The sequence below is a fragment of the Cibotium barometz genome, chromosome 32 (assembly GCF_041138505.1).
Source record: "Cibotium barometz isolate CiBa-2024 chromosome 32, ASM4113850v1, whole genome shotgun sequence".
Classification (NCBI taxonomy): Eukaryota; Viridiplantae; Streptophyta; class Polypodiopsida; order Cyatheales; family Cibotiaceae; genus Cibotium; species Cibotium barometz.
This window is the reverse complement of record NC_141077.1, coordinates 37,509,343-37,530,958: the sequence shown is the minus strand read 5'-3', so window position 1 is coordinate 37,530,958 and position 21,616 is coordinate 37,509,343. Positions and strand designations below refer to the sequence as shown.

The window sequence follows — 21,616 nt, the reverse complement described above, 5'->3', positions numbered from 1 at the left end:
GTGAGGCATAAACAGAGGCAAATTCCCAAATATCACCACTGACATCGCATTGAATCACCATCCATCTGCCATCACAATCATTGAAGGCAAGCTGGGGCTGCAGTTCATGTCTGACCAATATGCAAAGACCCGAGAAATGCTTAGTACCTGCATAGTGGATATCATAGCCCCCAAAATAGCCAGCCTGGCCAGCCATAGAATGTTGGTTATGTTCTTGCAAACAGAGAATGTCCGGCTGCCTGGTTAAAACATAATTCCACACTAGCCTCCACTTAGAAGGATTGCAGAGGCCCTGTACATTAAGAGTGACACAATGGAGTTTGTCAAGCATGAGGATATATACAAAGGAGGAGACCAAGAATATACCACCAAAGAGTGCTTAAGCATTAGCCATCATGGGTTGCAGCCCTTCCTTCCCTGGGTCAAAGGATAGCCCTTCCTCAGACCCACAAACAGGAATGTGTTTTTTGAGAATTCCAACCCAATTGAGAAGAACCGGGGGAGTGGCTGAGGTAGAGGCTTGGCCTGGAGTAGGAGTAGATGCATCATCCTAGTGGCGAGATTGAAGGGGTCTTTGCCTCAACACCCTCTTGGGTTGTAAAAAACCATCATTATCAGGAGCCTTCTCTTTCTCTTTACCTTTGTCCTTGCCTTTAGCTATGGCTAGCATTTGCGAAGCCACTTTCCCAACTTTGGAGGCATTTTTATCCAAGTTCTTGGACCCAATAGTCTCTTGCTTATGAGTGGGCTGAACCAGGGGAGAAGGTATAGCAGTGGCTGGAGGGGGATGCAAGACAGTAGGGCATTCAGAGGCCAGATGCCCGTACTTATGGCATGAAAAACAAGCTCCTGCAAAAATTCCCCATTTCAATTCAAAGTACTTTTGGCCCATTGGCAAACCTTCAACCTCGACTGCAATGGAGGGGAGGGTAGGGGTATCTGTGTCCCACAAAACAAAATCTATTACGATTCCTAGCAGGGCGAGGGGGGCAGATAACTTGGCCCAGTGCAGCGGCCAATCCTGGCAATTCTTCTCGCATATAGTCTGGGAAATTAACCACCTCCACCCAAACAGGACAATGATGTCATATGAGACTTTGATAGTTCTTATTGGGGGACCATGGCATAGCATGTACCATTTTCCTGCCATAAAATAAAGGAGAAAATGCAAGCACATGCTGCTTCTATGAGGTGAACTTCATAAAACCCACGGGAGGCAAAGTACACCCCCTCCACAAAAGAGCCACCAAGGATAGACTGAATCCATTGCGCAACATCATTGGGCAGATGGTATCTTTCCCAGAAAGAAGATAATGACCGCAGTTTGTGCAAGCTTCTTAAGCGGTTGTACCAGAGATGGTAGTTGCAATTTATAAGTAACTTGAGGAACAGTCTTGCTCTAATCCTGGCGAGATTGATGGAAGTCCTCTTTCAGAGTATCAAAAACATATTGAGCCTTTGCATCCATACTTGCATCTGAAATCAAATCAGCACATCGTCTTTTGACCTCCTGAGTGCCCTCCTTGTGCACATAAGAGGTTAATCTATGGGTTTAAGAGAGTTTTAGGTAGCGTGAAAGGGTGGGTCTAACTAAGGTAGAGAGAGAGAGAGAGAGAGAGAGAGAGAGAGAGAGAGAGAGAGAGAGAGAGAGAGAGAGAGAGAGAATTAAGATAATTCACATGTTTGAACTTCCCTTCACAGCTTAATCATACTCTTAAGTAAGAAGCCTCTATTTGGTTGCCCGCTCATCAATTTATGGTTTCAACATGAACCCACACACTTGGTTCATAATAATCAAAGTATTGTCAATCTATGAAATAAATAGCTAAAACCAAAACTAATGCTCGTCGACATGACTAATCAATTGTGGGTCCTATGGATGCCCCTCTCCCAAGGTCTAATTGCCTCAGAGGAACTCCCTTAAAACTAAGTTGCACCCCAGAATCCAAATCACACTAAAATCAACTATCTGGCCTCCATGCTAGCCTTGTTTATGTCTAGACAATGGGACATAATATCAAGTAATGAATTCTTAAGGCAATCCAAAGAGTTTCAAAAAGGTGTTACAACCACTTGCTTAGTCAAATAAGTACAGTGTCAGAACTTGATGAGACAGAGATTGGTGTCAGGGTGACATGATTAAGACAGGAGAGAGAAGAGAGAGAGGAATGTATGTACATGACTGAGCCCTAGGTGAGCCCTAAAGTGGGTGACCCTTGGCCTTTCACATGACTTCTACTGATGGCTAGACTGATGAATGAATGAATTGACTTGCTTCTTGATGAAAATGACTTGTGCTATATATATGTGAGGAAGGGAGCTAGTCGGCCAGTCCAGAAGACTGTTGGCCTGATGCCGGGACAAGACACCTTGGAAAAATTCCTTAAAAACTGCGCTTAACTACCATGTTGTCCACACACTGTGCCTTTCCTTTTGGTGCCATCGATACCCCAACAACACACACCTTACCTGGCCGCCGTGAGCTTGGGATTGAGAGACGAATCGAATGTTGGAAGCTGCTACAGTGCATGCCGCCGTGAGCTTGGGATTGTGAGATGAATCAAACGTTTGAAGCTGCTATACAGTGCGTGCGAAACGGGCGAAAAGAAAATGAATACACGTTTTAGTTTTTTTAAAGATTTGCGATGCATAAACGACCCAAAAAAAAGGTGGGCTATGCATCGCAATCTCGATGCATAAACCACTCATTTCCAGTTTGCTAGGGTCGCTACTACGGTGGCATATACAACTGCATTTTAAAGGTCGCATAAGCATCCACGAAAGCGACCCCCGCTATTTTCTTCATATTTATATGAGGGTCGCTATGTATAGACCATTCTTGTAGTGTATGCACATCCCTCCCCATCTATGCCACCTCCATTTTATCCACTACCATCTATGCCACCTCCATTTTATCCACTACCATCTAATGCACGTTTTCTTTACCATGTTCCTCCACGTTTTATGCCAATCCCGACATATCCTCCAAATTGGATAGCATCATCACAGCCCCTTCGTTCTAAAGGGCCACATAACAGAATTAGGAGCTCAAGTATGACTCCACGTACCTGAATGACTCTAGGAATGGAGGTTTTATTTTGTTATTTTGAACTATATTCTCATGGCATCTACTTTTGAACTACATGGCATATTCTTCTGACATTGTATGAATGAGACTCTAGTAATGGAGGGTTTATATTGATATTTTGAATCATCAATTGTAGTTTGCATGACATTGTCTATTTTAAATTGATATTTTGAATCATCAATTATAATTTGCATGACATAATCTATTGTAATTGTTTCATGCATGGCGAGAGGGAGAGAGAGAGGGGAGGGGTGTATCTCATACCTTGTATATTAATTTTGAGTTGCATGGAGAGAGGGAGAGGGGTGTATCTTGTACCTTGTATATTAATTTTAAGTTTCATCAAGAGATAAGGAGAAAATAAGACTGGGGGGTTTAAAGAGAGAGGGAGAGCATGGATGTAAGAGTGAGATCAAGAGGGAGAATGAAAGACGGTCCTTGGGAGAGAGGGAGAATGAAAGACGGTCCTTGGGAGAGAGTGCAAGAGTGAGGGAGTGAGAGTAGAGAGACAGTAGAGAGATGGAAAAGCGCTCACCATTTTGGAGGAATCACCCGCCGCTATCGAAAGTGCTCGCAAAAAAATTTCCCCTGCTAGGGCTATGCATAGCCCTCTTTATGCATAAGGGCTAGGCTATGCATAGCCCTCTTTATGCATAGCACTCTTTATGCATAGCCGTCTTTATGCATAAGGGCTAGGCTATGCATAGCCCTCTTATGCATAGCACTCTTTATGCATAGGGCTAGGCAGAAGGACTAGGCTATGCATAGCCATAGCACTCTTTATGCATAGGGCTAGGCAGAAGGACTAGGCTATGCATAGCCGTCTTATGCATAGCCATAGCCTAGCCCTCTTATGCATAGCCCTCTTTGTGCATAGCACTCTTTATGCATAGGGCTATGCATAAGGACTAGGCTATTCATAGCCCTCTTTATGCATAGGACTATTGCATAGCCCTCTTATGCAATAGGCCTCTTATATGCAATAGGCCTCTTATATACATAGCCTGCTTATGCAATAGGGCTTATGCATAGCCTTATTATGCATAATGAACTAATGTTTTGATTTTATATGATAATCTTTTGTAAGTCTATTCAAGCGAACAACCTCCAAGGACACAGGCCACACATACGGTTCATATGGCTTCGGCTAGTAGAGGTAAGCTCTCTTTGTTTATGCTTCTTCTATTTGTGTTTTTGCACCCTTGGGTGCCATGGATTAGGTTTAGGGTTTAGGTATGCATAGGCCATATGTCGTATGTATACAGCTTATGCATACAGCCCCCATACAGCCTATGCATAGGCCGTATGCGTATGTGTATGCCTTATGCATAGTTCGTATGCCATATGCATACAGCCTATGCTATAGGCCGTATGCATAAGGCCTATGCATACGGCCTATGCATAGCTATTATGCATAATGAACTAATATTTTTAATTTTATATGATAATCTTTTGTAGGTCTATTCAAGTGAACGACCTCCAAGGGCATAGGCCACGCATTCAGTTCATTTACGGATTCGGCTAGTAGTGGTAAGTCCTCTTTGTTTATGCTTCTTCTATTTGTGTTTTTGCACCCTTGGATGTCAGGGATTAGGTTTAAGGTTTAGGTATGCATAGGCCTTATGCCGTATGCATACGGCTTATGCATACGGCCTATGCATACGGCCTATGCATACGGCCTATGCATAGGTTGTATACATAGGCCTTACGCGTATGCCGTATGCATATGCCTTATGCATAGGCCGTATGATGCTGTATGCATATGCATAGGCCATATACATACGGCTTATACATACGCCCTATGCATACAACCTATGCATAGGCCATATGCATAAGGCCTATACATAGGCCTATGCATAAGCCGTATGCATACGGCATACGGCCTATGCATAAAGACGTATGCATAGGCCGTATGCATAAGCCATATGCCGTATGCATAAGGCCTATGCATATACGGCCTATGCATAAGCCGTATGCATAAGGCATAAGGCCTATACATAAGCTGTATGCATAGGCCGTATGCATATGGCTTATGCATAAGGCCTATGCATACGGCTTATGCATTCGTTCATACGGCCTTATGCATAAGCCGTATGTAAGGGTTGTATGCATAGGCCGTATGTAAAGGCCGTATGCATAGGCCGTATGTAAAAGCCGTATGCATAGGCCATATGTCATATGCATAAGGCCTATTCATATGGCATACGGCATACAGCCTATGAATAAGGCTTTATGCATAGACCGTATGTCGTATGCATACGGCCTTTACATACGGCTTATGCATACGGCCTATGCATAGAGATATGGGGCATTGTTATGTGCCATCTAGAATGTTGTTTATGTCAGGTTAGGAGTGGTTATCTGTGAGTAGGTGGTTATGGTGGAGGGGGAGCCCTCGATCTTCTCACTATCCTTCTCTTGCAAAAGAGGAGTTACCTTTGGCTTTAATAGTGGGGAGCGTGTGGAAAGTCCTCAGAAGCTATCATCCAAAAGGGGCAATGTCCACCCTACTTGTCTAAGCAGTATTGTAGGAGGTCGTAACAATGTCCTAATATCACAGGCTGTATTTTTTGTCTAAGCTTGTGTTTTTTTCTCTTGGTTGGCTTGACATATGCGAGGTAAGTGGCCTTATTCATTCAACCTCATGTTTATTGCACTCTTGGATGCCAGGTTTAGGAAATGGACTTATGCATAGAGATATGGGGCATTGTTATATGCTATCTAGAATGTTGCTTATGTCAGGTTAGGAGTGGTTATCCGCGAGTAGGTGGTTATAGTGTAGGGAGAGCCCTCGATCTTCTCAATATCCTTCTCTTGCAAAAAAGGAGTTGCCTTTGACTTTAATAATGGGAAGCATATGGAAAGTCCTCAGAAGCTATCATCCGAAAAGGGCACTATCCACCCTACTTGTCTAAGCAGTATTGTAGGAGGTCTTAACAATGTTCTAATATCACATGTTGTATCTAAGCTTTAAGTATGGCTTGGGTTAGAGCAATCTTGTTTTGTTGCCTATGCATGTATGTAGCAGCAATGTTGATCGACCTGTTCACAAGATCCCGATGTGGCCAATCTGCTGTCCATTATAAATGAGCGATATGGGCAGCAAGCTTGGTCATAGTTTACATAGACACAAGTATGGTTTCATCAAACCTTTTCACATACACAAAGTTAATCTTTTATCATTCTATTTGTCTTATATTTTAATCTTATATACAGGCGGACTTGCAGTTGGGCCAGTTGATGCCTCGAAGGCAATCTACCCCACTTGCTCAGTCGAGGTAGACCACGCCTTTGATAGGTGCGCGCAGGGCCAAGTGGCGTGGGGATGAGTGATGTAGGCCCATCACAGTATGGGTGTGATAAGCCTACACCACCATCCTCTACTAGAGCCACCCCCACTCCCTCACGTCCGTCTTCACCACCACCACCACCACATAGTAGGAGTCTGGAGGGTAGTAGACGTGCTAGAGTAGGGGGAGTCGGCTGGTTTTGCTTTGGAAAAAGCAGCACTAGTTCTCCCAATGCGTCTCCCCAATAGGGGGCTCATCATCTACACATTATGAGCCATCCCCCAGGAGACCCATTCCACCATTCAATCCATGCCTCCTACCATACATCATGGATGCATATGGTACCCTCGTGATGGATGCACGAGAAAAGCAAGTCATGAATCATATGCATGTACTTGCGAACCTGGAGTTCGTGAACTCCTTCAAAAAGTGGAAAGCACAAGATGAACTTTCTAAGCAATATGTTATCAATGTGCTTAAGTCGGGAGTTCCCCGTGCCACATGCAGGTCTCTACTTCTCTGAGGAGTGGATGAAGCGGCGCATCAAGCTTTTGCTCTCTAATAGGAGAGCATATATCAAGAGAGGAGCGAAAATTTTTTTGGAGAAGCTTGGTGTGTGTACGGCCGAGGAGTGGAGGCATGCACGTAGTTTCGTGAGAAAGCACCCAGGTGCTTTTCAACAACAAGCGACGGGGCGAGTGCTTCCTGACTACAGAAGTGAGGGGCTTCGCACTTCGGCTCCGGCGGGAAATCCTCCTTTCTTGCTCATTTCGTAAGTATCATTTCTTCTCTCCTTTTATTTCTTTTTGTACTATATTATTTTCTTGAAATAATTGTATATTTTCTTAATTGTTTTTTGTAGAGGGAGGTTCTTGGTGGGCATGACCCAACAAAGGAGGAATATGACTATGGGTATAGAGCCCCCCGTCCGCAATTGTGGGCATGGATGCGTACGCAAGGTGTATGCTTGGATGAGTCTGTTTTGGAGACTCAACCTGATGAGGTAATGTGTTACCTAAACCATTCTCTTTTCTACGTCTAATTATATTTCCATGCTTTCCTTACCTTACACTTGATGGCAAGAAGAGGAGGATCCAGATTATTAGTGTGAAGCAAGTCAAGAGGACGAGGAATCGGATGCTGAAGATCACTCGGAATTCGATGAGGATTCTAGTTAGACACCCACCTCTTCATACCTCTTTTGTAAAAAATTATGTATATATGGCCAAAGGCCCAACAATATTTTTCTGAAATATAATAACTTTTTGGGCTCAATTGCATTCTCCACAATGTATGTGTTTCTTGTATTTGTGTTACAAATCTGAATCTATGACTCTGTTTTGATTTTTGCAAAAAAGAGCTGGGACAGACTGGGGAGTCGACTCCCCAGTCTGCCCCAACTCTTTTTTTTTTGCTGTGGAGAGCGTTTGCTACTCTTCAGGGAAAATATTATCACCTGCTGAGCAATGAAATATCGCTCGGCTGAGCAACGAAATATCGCTACTGAACAGCGATATTTCACCAGCAAACCCGTTGCAACAAAAATAGCAGTGTTTCTGGTAACGAAAATGGCCCGACACCTAGCCGTGCTTCTAGTTATAAAAACGTTGCGATTTTCACTGCTAGACCCTCATTTGTGAATTGTGATAACCTAGATTTAGTTAAGCTACTTTAACATATATCACGATTGAAATAACATTATATAGATAAAACTATCATCTCTCTCTCTCTCTCTCTCTCTCTCTCTCTCTCCATCACTTTTAACTTGACTCTCACAAGTGGAGGAGAGCACCTTTGATTAAAGAAAAGCACAAGTTTCCCTTATCGAGTCATTCTTGCATGTGTGCATGCGTGCGTGAGAGAGAGAGAGAGAGAGAGAGAGAGCATAAATATGGCTTTTAACCTATCGTTGTATGCTAAACTTTATAATATTGTTTAATAGGCATCCAATTTATCAACCACACATGATAAGTTTCAAAATAATGTACAAGTATTTTAAGAGCATAAATATAAAGTTTTTTAAAACCCTTCAAACACATACATTTGAGGATATTGCAAAAGGTGATGCCCTTATTGAGATAACATTTTCCCAACTAGAAGCCTAGGCTTTCAAGTGATCAAAAAGACCTTTTGGTACATAACCGTGGCCTCTTAGCATTGTGATTTTTTAATGCTCTTTTACATCTTGCGATTATATTATATTTCTAAAGATATTGATCATGTGATAAAATATTATCATCATAAGGATGTTTAATAGAGGTGTTCAAACTAACATAATGCTTTTGACTAATCAACATGTGATGTATATATGTTTAATACATTCACAATCTTTTGTGTCTTATGCAAATAAAGTTATTTTGACTAATCACATATGATGCCAATAATGGTAGTTTACACCTCCAAAAAATAAAAAATTACAAACACATGTCAAAGTGCACCACAAGGGGATACCTTCTAGAGTGACCACCTTCTTACAAATATTTGGAAGAACCATGTGTCTCATAATAGTTCCAATGTTTGATGTGTTCATGACGCTAATCACAAAGCTAAAGGCTAGGATTTAGAGTCGACAAAGCTTGAGGAATAGGATTTCACAACATGGTTGTCTGTGGAATTCCAAGTGAGCTATTGCTTAGTATGACCAATGCATGGGTGGGCAACCACCATGCCCATCTACATGGTACATATATTAGACAATGGGAGTAGCGTCTTAGAAAAGGGTAGAGGTGCAATCACTTGTAAGTTTTAACCCACGTTGATGTTAAGCTACGTGAGTAATACTCTACAAACTTGGGGAAAAGAGGGTCCTGCACAACCTATTGACGGTTGACAATTTCTACACAATAGGTGTGTAAGATCTTCCATAACTTTATATACAAAAGATGGTAAGAGTAATTCTACAATCACATAAGTGTTTCTTTCCATCAAAAAGAAAACTAGGTATAAATAAGTAGTTATTTCCCCGCACACCCCCCAACACACACACACACAAAAAGAGTAAATAAGTAAGAGCTTCTATGTAAGTAGGCAAATATGAATGGATGCCAATAATAATAGATGTGTTTTTAATGGAGGATTCACATGCAAATAGTGTGAGCTGTTGTTGAACAGATGAAGGTAGAGGTAGACGGATCTAAGGACTAAGTGGGATAGTTGTGTGTGTGTGAGAGAGAGAGAGAGAGAGAGAGAGAGAGTCAGAGATCAACTTTTGAAGGCTCCGTGAAAGCTCCATTGCAACTCATGTGTGGCGAGAGAACAGTCTTCCTTGGGCGCGTGAAAGAATATCACTGCTAATACAGCTCTTGCGAGATGTGTGTGTGTGTGTGTGTATAGGGATGCTTTAAAATATTGCACTGCATGGAACCCCCCCCCCCCCCCCCCCCCCACTGCAGCATTACGACAAGTCAATAACCACACCCCTCCTCTCTCTCTTCTTAAAATTCACTCGTTTGGCTGCACGTAGTTTTCCGCTCCTATTTTCATTTGACGCGCTACCTTGCCCCATCAAAAATCACTATATATTTGAAAAAACAACTCCATGTAAAGACAACGTTGAAAGGGGGCCAAGCTTTCCCCCCCACCCCTCCCCCATACATAATGTGGAAACATTCCCATCACTCCCCCATACATAATGTGGAAACATTCCTCATGACTCTTAAGAAAACCTTCATATCACATGCATACAAATAGGTACTTATACATGGTTTTTTAGAATATACAAATTGTTTTCAAATAGATGCATGTATACATGGCTTTTTAGAATATACAAATTGTTTTCAAATAGATACATGTATACATGGCTTTTTAGAATATACAAATTGTTTCTTGTATCTTGGCATACAACGTTGTGTGCACAAACCTACATGGCTTTTTAGAATATACAAATTGTTTCCTGTATATTGGCATACAATGGTGTGCACTGTGTGCACAAACCTAGCTGTTGATAATAGTAAAGCTTAAATTGAGGTCCCACTTAAAGTTGCTTTACACTTACTTTACAACTCCAAAAAAGGTATACACATCGTGCTATAACTCATTGAATAATTGTAAGGGTGAGAGGGGATGACCACCTAGAGACTTTTGCCAAAAACACTGGTAGTCCACCAAGGATACCTGGTGACTACTAAAAACATTAATTAATTAATGCTAAGCTGACAATGCAACCTTAACTACTTAAGGAACCTTAGAAAACTTATACGCTTCCTACCTTTTTGGGAACATTACCTTCTGGATTGTTCATGAGTAGATATAAAAATAGCCAGTCGCGTAGCTATCGAGTCCAGCGAAGAGGTGACAGGAAAGTATAGTAGGAGAGGAAGACGAGGAGCAACACAGTGGGAGGAGGATAAGGATCGGAGGAGGAGTGTGAGGCAGAGGAGGAGGAGGAGGCAGAGGAAGATGGGAGCTGGAACTTAAGAAACCTAAGGTTTCAATTAATCATTAGGGCCTGATTAATTAATCGGAAGGGGTTATGAGCTGAACTAGTAGGAGTCTTGTGTGAATTAGTTGGAGGGTAGCTAGCTTCCATCGAGCTACCCACCTAGTGATGTGTGTGAATTACACACACATTGCTCAAGTATGTCCGTGACGTGGCATGAGTACATCGTGTATCAATTGAGATCATACTCTCACTTCATCAATCTCTCTATTTTCACTCATCAACACAAACCTATATTCACCATCAAATCATAGCAAAATTCAAGAACTCCCATTATAAATTACATAGACATTCGTAAAATCCTTGGAAAAAACATGCATTCCCATCAAACCCTACTCTTATCAATCCCTCTATTTTCACTTATAAACGCACACCTATATTCATTTACAATAGGTAGGCCCACCCATTCTTCTTGATTTGGGGTGGGTTTGAATCTCGTTTGAATTTTGACATCAATTATGCTCCTTTTGGGGGGCTTTTGTAATTGCTCCTTTGGGGGCCTTTTGTGACCATCAAATCCTAGCAAAATTTGAAGGCTCCCATCTTCCACCCATCAGCACACATGGGAAAAGGGCCAATTGGGTATATGAGAATGTCACAAAATCATGACTCCTTTTTTCATTTATAGAACTCGGATATCCATATGCATGTAGGATTAACCACATATAAGCTCGATTTTTTACAGTTGTCTTGATCATCATAATCTAGGTTTTTTTGGATATATAATATTATATATATATATATATCTATATATATATATTTAATGTTTTTAAGTGTGTGTTGACATGCATTGTAAAAACCCACCTTTTTTAAAACTCTTTTTTTTCCATCTAGAAACTGCCTTGTTTTTTTTGTGGGAAAGTACGATTGAAAGGACGGTTTCCAAACCTCTTTTCTTTAAGACATTTCTACGCGTTTTGAGCGCGGATGCGACCTGCCTCCCTCTCTTACAGCTCACATTCGTAGAGAATTTATTTATCAATTATTCGTAATCTGAGTTTATTTATCAATTATACTCAGTTGTGCGGGCTCAAAACTATTCGTAAAATCACCTGATTTCCACGCATCACCCTCTTAAGTTGGAATCCGTCTTCTAATTAATGTAATCAGCCGTCCGAACTTGTTCTCGTTTATCACATTTGTTTACTTAAAAGAACTGAAATCACGTGCTTCCTAGCTCGACGTAGTACCTGTGCGCCAAATGACTCTCCACATTCCCATATATATGTATCATTAAGCACCTCGCTCTTCATGCAAAGACTGATCTCTTCTCTTTGCAGCAGAAGTCCAATATTTAAGTCTCCTAAATCTGCATCATCATCTCCTAATTGTTGCGTTTAATTGGATTGGCAACTTATCCACCCAAAACAGTTGTTGTATTTTGAGTAGATTAGTAGAATGAGGAAGGGACTCTGGTCCCCCGACGAAGATGAGAGGTTAACCACGTGCATCTCCAAGTATCAGAGCGGTAGCTGGAGAGACATTGCAAGGAAAGCCGGTAATGTTACTATACTGTTTTTTAATGTGATGCTTTGCAGAAAAGTGTGTGGTGGAAGAGTGTAGTGAAAAGAAGAACATGACAACCCTGCAATGGATCATGAGAAAGCTTTGTAGTGCTCCTGATCGTCAATGGGTCATCTGCTGCAACCCATTTGACCTAGAAACTATAGAGGGTTAATTGTAAGTGTACAATTCAGTGGGTTTGTGTTCTGATTGCTGTATTCGCTTCAAGGCTCTGATACAGTTTGTTGATTCAAGCAGGGCTGAAACGTTGCGGGAAAAGCTGCCGAAGGCGTTGGATGAACCACTTGAGGCCCGATTTAAAGCGGGGAAGGTTCACACCTGTGGAAATCAGACTGGTGGTGGAATTGCACGAGGCCCTTGGCAACAGGTAGGATGGTATTTATCTCTCCTGCACAAATCACATGCAGAGATATGGTCACACATTTTCTTCTCCATATGATATGGCCACATGTCTTTCACATGCAGCCCATTAGATGTGCAGGTATTGTAATTCTAATAGCCGCCATGTTACACAGGTGGTCACATGTCTTTCACATGCAGCAGCCCATTAGATGTGCAAGTATTGTAATTCTAATAGCCGCCATGTTACACAGGTGGTCAGAGATCGCGGCCCATCTCGTCGGAAGAACAGACAATGATGTGAAAAACTTGTGGAACACACAGATCAAGAGGCAACGTCTCAAAATACACAAACAAGCTGATGGTGGCCGGGATCAGCTCGATCTGGACAAGCTAGTGCAGCTTGCAGCTGCTAAAAGATGCTCCTCTGATCATCTGCAAGAGTACACAGGCGCACCATTGCCCTCTTCAGAGGCCCTTGCAAGAACTACACTAAAGCTACCTAGAACACCTCCTGCTACTGCTCCTCCTCCTCCTCCTCTAAACAAGACAGTCTTCACTTGCCCTTTCAATCCTGTAGTGGACGTTGATCATCGGCTGCAGGCAATGCAGGCTTGGGCATGCAGCAGCGGCCTTCATTGGGCTAGTACTAATGAAGAATGCAGCGCTAGCAGTACTGTAACCTCCGCTAGCAGTATCACAAGTACAATTACTGACAACGATGATATTAATCAGTATCGTAATTTTTCAATTTCGGAATCCGAACCCTTCATCTTTACGCCCGAATGTTATGAAGACTGGATTCGATCCCTCCTGCATGATAATATTGATTCAACCGCTTATAATATCTATCATGAGGCTCACCCAGAGATTAAAGGCTCGCAACGCAATAGTAATTACTGTTGGAGCAGCTTGGAAGCGCCAGACTTGTTGCAGTTACCACCTGACATGATATTTGGGGTTGAGCTTTGATATACCTACACACTGAGATCATAACCTAGGCATGGCCTTCTATCAACCTATTATTTATTTTCTTATATCCACTTTGTTCTTTTTACTTGTAGAAGCCTCTTTCTCTATGATTCTTCTCCCCTTAACTTTTCCCTACGATACAAACATGTTTTAAAACATAGATTGGACCATATTGGTAACGTTTAAGTAATGTTAAACTTTATTAAGGTTTGGTAGACCTTAAAGAGATGGAAGTTTGAGTGCTTTTCTGGTGCTTGCTCTTTGCCTTTGCCTTGTGACACACGTGCTTTTGCTTTATCTTTGGAGCTTTTACTTCCATGAAGCCCTATGCCAATACTTGTCATTATTACATGATGTTAATATGCATTGTTGTAAAGAAATGAATACTACTTCACTTATAGCTTGTCCACAAATCTTTCTCTACGGGTGGACATGTGTTGTTTTCATATTCTAGCCACCATGGGCACAATTCCCATTCCTCTGTCCCTGTGAGATCTTCAATCCAAATCTGAGGATAAATACCTGTCTCTTCCACCTAACTAATGCCTATTCTTTGGCTAGATGGTGGAGGGAAGGGACATCAACTTGCTCTTTAAATGTTAGCTACCACCTATTCGAACATATGTCCTCATAAATATAATGTATACATATTCAAAGTACTAATGTATGTTCATTTCATACCTATATAAAACTTGTCGTGTGGTTGACATCATGTGTGGCATAGCATCTGCTGAATAAGAAAGCTTCATAATAGAAAGCCATGATCCAAACGCATGTGCAAAATGCTTATTTTTGCACTCCTTGCGGTAAGTCAAGAATGGTTTAGCTCCAAGATCCATTGCATCCTCCTGAGCCTTTTGAACCTCTGCAGACTCACACTCAATACCAAGCAATATCTCTAATGTTGTTTGTTTCAGGCAATACCAAGTCCACTACTTATGTTTCAAGCTCGAACCTGGAAAGAAGCTATGGAGTTCGGGTAGAGCGTGCAACCAAGGAGAACTAATCACCTTATTAGTGCCTAAACTCAACGAGCTAACTAATTACCTTATTGCATGGGTGTCGCCAAATTGCATGGGCCGTCAGATTGGAAATTCGCCAAATTGTATGCGCTGCCAAATTGCATGCGCCACCAAATTACATGCGCCACCAAATTGCGTGGGCCACTAAGATTTCATGGGCCGTCTGATTGCACAATAAATACACGTGTGTTTGCCATGTGTATTTGCTGGACGGTTGGCAATCTGACGTGGCAGAAGCAAGTTGAGCATTTCCTCATCTTGCTTCTGCCACGTCAGATTGCCGACCGTTGGTAATCTGACTTGGCAAATACATGTGGCAAACACATCTTACATTGTGTTTTGCACTACATCATACTTACATTGTGTTTTGCTTGCTTTTGATTATTTTTTATCTATATAATAGCAATACCGATGTTGCGTTTTGGTTCTACTATTGTGCCAAGTCGAGCTTTGTGACAATGCCTACATTTAGAGGTGGATACTTGGCTATGTGAAAATCTCCCTCCGTTGCAACATTGAATGAAATTAATTATGCATGGGATTCATGTGTAGACATTCAAAAAGGAAATATATATGTATGAGATTCATATGTAGACATTCAAAAGAAAATCCTAGTGAAGTAAATTATCATGTATGCAAGTTCATAAGTAGACTTGCAATTCAAAGACATGCACGCAAACACACACTCACCCAACAAATACACCTAACCATCCACCCATTTTAGCATTGTGTATTCATATGACTTCTCTAATGAGTCATGTACATATGCACTACATCAAGCTAATATATTATTGGGTAAATACAATCAGTCGTAGTCCTAGGGTTTTGTCTCTCTCTCTCTCTCTCTCTCTCTCTCTCTCTCTCTCTCTCTCTCTCTCTCTCTCTCTCTCTCTCTCTCTCTCTCTCTCTCTAGTCATGCTAATGATGCATATCATTTTGCAATCCCCCATAACTCCTTCTGAAAGAGAGAGGCTGATGAACTCCTAGGACTATTGGCTTTCTTTGACACACACTCTCTCTCATATGCTCTCCTAAAACCTTGCCCCTTTCCTCTACGCAAGGGGACTAGTTGATATTACAGAGTTAATTATCGAGAGTTTGTAAAAATATTTAATATTATAGCTTGCAAATGGTGAGGTAGGGCGTGGGGGGAATGAGTGGGCTCTAGTACAAAGTCTCCCATAGCCATTTGTTGCCCCAGCTACTAAGATGCAACATGAAGAGACAGAGATAAAAACATTAAGGAATAGAGAGCACTGCTAAAATAAAACAACACTTCTAGATTACAATATTTGAGATTACACACCATTAACCTTACTTTCTTGATTGGGATTTTAATGTTTCATTCATCTAAGCTGCATTGAAGAGAGCATTTTGCAAGCCGCACAAAAGGCAAACATCAAGAGAAAATTCATCTACATTGAGAATTCCACTTAATCACTCATATGGTAAGTGTAAAATGCAACTAAGATCAAAAGTTATAGGATAACAACCCATAGTAAGTGGACATGGGAACGAGGGAAAGGGGGGATATATGGTGATTATGTTGAGCTCAAAAGGTGAGAAGATTAACTCCACCGAGACGTGACATGATCCATGTGTCACAGAGAAAGCTCAAAATCGGTGGTGTCAGATTAATTTCTCAAACTTTACAAACACTTTATACATCTATTTTGGAAGTCCAAAAGTGAAATAACCATTTGGAACTACACAAAATGTTTGAGTATCAAGAAAAGATAGCCCAAGTCTTTACACTTACATGCCACAAATTGTTTTTCACAAATCAAGTTTTACCATATACCCTTAACATAATCATAATCATAGTGTGAGGAGTGGCTCACAATCATAAATTCAGGTTAGAGAGAGAGAGAGAGGGAGAGAGAGGGAGAGAGAGAGAGAGAGAGAGAGAGAGAGAGAGAGCAATATATCTTATCCTTACAAGTCTTTATACCTTTATTTGTTAGGATGATACAACAAGCCCCCATAGGATCCTTCACAAATGCATTCAAGGTTAGACAATATCCAACGTTCGAGTATGTTCTAATGATAATTTAAGTGACTGGTTTATTTTGTATAGTCATCTATAAACAGAAGAGAATTGTAGGTTGTATAAATACATAACGATGTAATTATTTTTTGTGCCACCTAATAACTAATTTATTAATTATATATTTAAGCACATTCTAGTCCCTAATCATAATCCTAACCCTAACCCTAACCCTAACCCTAACCCTAAACCTAAACCTAACCCTAAAGTTTTTAATTTAAATATTTAAGTTTCTCTCCCTTGCCCTCCCATCCCTCTCTCTCTCTCTCTCTCTCTCTCTCTCTCTCTCTCTCTCTCTCTCTCTCTCTCTCTCTCTCTCTCTCTCTCTCTCTATCTCTCTCTTCATGGAGGCCAAGCTAATATTCCCCTAGCTTACTGATGCTGACATGTGTGTTCCATTTGTTGATGCAGTTCCTTTACGGACAGAGGTTCCTCAGACAGGATCACTTTCTCGTTAATAGTAAGAGCACCGTGGATTTCTTGCTTACAATGAAGAAGGACAACACTTTGACAAAGCTTGTGAGGTGAATTCAATGAGATGTACAAGTTGAAGAGCTTCCAAGGTTTTACGATGGAGATGTGATATTCGAGTTTCCAAACATAAAGGGATCTGGTTCAACAATGGCAGGGATGGACCACAAGTTAGATGGTCATATTTGGACAAAGCTAGCCAGTTCAAATGTTTCCTTTCAAGGAGTGTGCAGGATTAGCCACTGGCATTAGTAATGATAGTTGTTTCAAAGGATGCATGAAGAGGACTTGCATAGTGGGCCTCCTAGCCATACATATAATGGGAGGATCATTTGCCACTACTGCAAGAAGCCAACTACATGCAAGGGATCATGTGGTTGTTATGTGTATTATGTCATGTGCCAAGTGATGAGACCCTCACTCGGTTAATGATACACGTGGGTAATCATTCACACACTATGCAAGCAGGAACATTGAAGAAATTATTAGACAATGCAAATGGTGGAAAAAGTGGTTAGTGTTGATAGGAATGCCGGTCCAAGAAGGGTGCAAATGTGTGTAGCCGAAGAATTGGTTCTGACATCATTGGTAAGGGAAGGGGGCCATGCAGAGTAGCTTGGAGAAAAGGAGTTCAGTGATGTGTTGGAGGAGCTTGGACCTCTAGTTGAAAATAATAAGTAAGTATGCATTGAGAAAATTTAGGTTGTGTTTTGTCCCAGGTACCAAGAAAAAGAGTTCCTACACCCCCTAGCCGGCACTCATGCAAAAATATAAAATAGACACACCACTTATGCACCCAATATGAAATTGCCTTTTTCTTAGATTCATCTATTTTCAAGACAGAATTGCAATAAAACCACAGTGTTTCCATCATAATCCTCAGTATTCCAGTTCCATGTATGCCCCCCAATAAAAAAGATGCCTATCAAAGAGGATAGGGAAAAAAGGCATCATGTGCACCTTCTTGATGAGCCCCAAGTTTTGTATTGCTATTGGAATAAACACAATCTCTCACTTAAATAAATGAAACTTCTTTGGTGTAGAGATAAATAAAATTTATGTTCCTCGTTTCATAATAATTAGCATGCTTATTACCATTTTTCTATTTACAGAAAGAAGAAGAGATAGTGTTGCTAACTGCTTTGCTACGACCAAGCAATAGTGATAAGTAGAACTAGTTAGCATTGGTAGCTTATGGTTACGCTAGTTTGTTGATGATTTCTACTTGTGATAGTTTATACTCAAATTATTACTCGTGCAAGTTTATAGAACTAATTAGCATTGAAAGTTTGTTGGTTGCTATCAAGCCACTTTGTTGAAAATTTCATATGTTCTAGTTAGTAAAATCAAATTAATCCTAACACATGCTAATTGGCAATAATTACTTGCAGTACACAAGCTAGCACTAGTACTGTGTACTAGACTAGCACTCATGCTATGCACACACTAGCACTTGTGCTAGTGTGTGCATAGCTAGCACTCATGCTACTTTGTTGAAAATATTTTCACCTATGCTAATTGGCAATACTAACACATGCTAGCGGTAATTACTAGAAATACTAGTAGTGCTAGATAGTTTGTTGTTGATTTCTTCATGTGCTAGTTAGTATACTCAAATTAACACTAGTGCTAGTGTTAGCCATTGCTTGTTAGCATTCAAGATAGTGCTAGCACTAGTTTGTTGTCACTTTCCTCATGTGCAAGTTAGTGTAGTCAAACTAACACTAGTGCTAGTGTTAATCACCATCACTAGTTTAGCAATTAAGATATTGCTAAGCAGTGGTAGTAAAGTAGTGATAACTAGCACTTCCTCTTAGCACTAGTAGAGTTAGAAATTATATACTCAATTTTTACCAATTCTAGAAAGCACAATGAAAATATTGCTTTATAGTGCTAGCTATATCAGTCAAGTTAACAAGTGTTACCTAGTACTAGTTAGTAGCCAAACTAAAGTTAGCTTAATAATCAAGCTACTGATTATTACTAGTGCTAGTAGCTAATAGTTGTTATTATCAATGCTAATTTATTTTTACACTCTACTAGTTCTCGTTTAGAAATGAAGTTTCCCCTTACTAGTGCTAGTTACTAGCACTATTCAAATGTCCTTCCTTAAAGATTCAATAAATCATATACACCCTAGATGTGGGTGTATACCTTTTCACAATCCAGATAAGAGTGATACAGCTCTTTGGGAATCATTAATGTGCCCCAAATCTAGCGGATCCACCGCAAATGTCTTATGGGTGGCTATAGTGAATGAGGTCTACAAAGAAAGGCATGTTACCCATGTGAGATAACTAATGAGATACTCACAACGTATTAGTGAAGGTATTTAAGGATGTGGAAGCAATTAATGATTATAAAAGGAGTGGAAGGAAAAATACATGCAAGGAGATAGTGAGAGCAAGTAATGATGCAAGGATAAGAAGAAGAAGAAAAGAAAGGAGCTTACAAGCAAGGAGATGGCTTACAAACGATATGATATAGTTGTTCACATTATTCAAAAGTTCATCAAAAGCATAACTTTATTTATAGATGGCGAGTGAACAATTCAAGGAGTGTATGCTAAATCTCTATGACAATGTGATAGTGTCAATGGGATACTTTGCCAAGAATTATATGAGCAAAATGAGGTTTAGCCAAGGTATTAGTATTCTAGCCAAGTCACAATTTGCATCTACATATCATATTATTTATGTCTACATATCATATTATTGTGTTAGAAGTGAGGAACACACCATAAGATAATCCACTTCCACTACAATAGAATGAGGGTGTAGCAGTGAAAATAGTAGTGTTTTTATAACTAGAAGGGTAGGCAGATGTTGGACTACTTTCGGTTCACTTACCTCATCTGCTCGAGTCCCCAAAATGTACTCATCCAAGTGTATGCCTCCCGTACGCATCCACAACCACAATTGCAAATGGGGGGCTCTATACCCATAGCTGTACTCCTCCTTTGTTGGGTCACACCAAACAACCTCCCTCTACAAAAAAACAATACAATTAGTTAAAGAAAACAATATAGTACAAAATAAAATGAAAGAGGAGAAGAAATGATAACAAAAAATAGTACTTACAAAACGAGCAATGAAGGAGGAATTTCCTCCAGAGCCAAAGTGTGAAGCCCCTCGCTTTCGTAGTTGGGAAGCACAGAGCATATCTACCATTATAAACGAAGTTTCATGCATACTTAGAGTGGGATTCTCTAAATTATTCTTTGCTTCTCTCTTGATATTTTCTCTCCTATTAGATGCTTGATTCATCTCTTCATCCACTCCTTGGAGAAGCAAAGACCCGCATGTGGAACATGGAACTCCGACTTAAGCACATCAATGAGGTATTGATTTTTAAGTTCATCTTGTGCTTTCCACTTTTTGAAGGAGTTCATGAACTCCAGGTTTGCAAGTACATGCATGCGGTTTATGACTTGCTTTCCTCGTGCATCCATCTCACGAGGGCACCACCGACATTCATGTTGCATGGTAGGGTGTGTGGATCAAATGGTGGAATGGGTCTCCTAGGGGCTGGCTCATAATGTGTAGATGAAGAGTCCCCCCTGTTGGGGAGATGTATCGGGAGACCTAGTGCTACTTTTGCCAAAGCAAATGCAGCGTCTACTACCCCCCCCAGACTCCCTACTATGTCGTCGTCGTGTGGTGAAGACGGATGTGAGTGAGCAGGGGTGGGTCTAGTCTAGGAAGGTGGTGTAGGATCATCACAACCATATCGTGATGGGCTTGCACCTCTCGGCTTTGCGCCTATCAAAGGTGTGGTCTACCCCGACTGGCCAAGTGGGGTAGATTGCCCCCATGGCATCGACTTGCCCGATTGTAAGCCTGCCTGCATATAAGATTAAAAAATGACTTATAGAATGCATAAAAGATTAACTTTGTGTATGTGAAAAGGTTTGATGGAACCATACCTGTGTCTGAGTAAACTAAGACCAAGCTTGCTGCCCATATTGTTCATTTATAATAGATAGCAGATTTGCCACATCAGGGCCTCGATCGACATTGCCTATGCATACATGTAACAAAACACAATTTCTCTAACAAAATCCATGCTTAAAGCTTAGATAAAAAATATAACATGTGATATTAGAACATTGTTAAGACCCCCTATAATACTGATTAGATAAGCAGGGTGGACAGTGTCCCTTTCGGATGATAGCTTTTGAGGACTTTCCACATGCTCCTCACTGTTAAAGCCAAAGGAAACTCCTCTTTAACAAGAGAAGGATAGTGAGAAGATCGAGGGCTCCCTCTCCACTATAACCACCTACTCGCGGATTACCACTCCTAACTTGACATAAGCATCATTCTAGATAGCATATAACAATGCCCCATATCTCTATGCGAGGGCTATACATAAGCTATGCATAGGGTATGCATAGGCTATGCATAAGGGTATGCATAGGGTATG

At 40.9% G+C, this 21,616-nt stretch overlaps 2 protein-coding genes across 5 annotated transcripts in view; one reads left to right on the top strand and one right to left on the bottom strand.

Moving 5' to 3' along the window:
- Positions 1-21,616, bottom strand: part of LOC147620153 (Zn-dependent exopeptidases superfamily protein) — a 324,985-nt gene that overhangs the window by 135,197 nt on the left and 168,172 nt on the right. The gene's annotated exons all lie outside the window — the stretch shown is intronic.
- Positions 11,849-13,715, top strand: LOC147620154 (uncharacterized). Of its 2 annotated transcripts, none has more exons than XM_086772351.1 (3): positions 11,849-12,314; positions 12,578-12,707; positions 12,934-13,715. In XM_086772351.1, the coding sequence occupies exons 1-3, from the start codon at positions 12,215-12,217 to the stop codon at positions 13,649-13,651; spliced, it is 948 nt and encodes a 315-aa protein (XP_086628477.1). In that variant the 5' UTR covers positions 11,849-12,214; the 3' UTR covers positions 13,652-13,715. The 2 variants fall into 2 exon arrangements, with proteins under 2 accessions (XP_086628477.1, XP_086628478.1); XM_086772352.1 differs by having other exon boundaries at positions 11,955-12,496.

Excerpts from the sequence above, each read along its gene's own strand:
- LOC147620154 (XM_086772351.1), top strand. The coding sequence starts at position 12,215 with ATGAGGAAGGGACTCTGGTCCCCCGACGAAGATGAGAGGTTAACCACG. Across the intron at positions 12,315-12,577 it reads AGACATTGCAAGGAAAGCCG|GGCTGAAACGTTGCGGGAAA; the intron begins GTAATGTTACTA and ends TGATTCAAGCAG. Across the intron at positions 12,708-12,933 it reads CACGAGGCCCTTGGCAACAG|GTGGTCAGAGATCGCGGCCC; the intron begins GTAGGATGGTAT and ends CATGTTACACAG.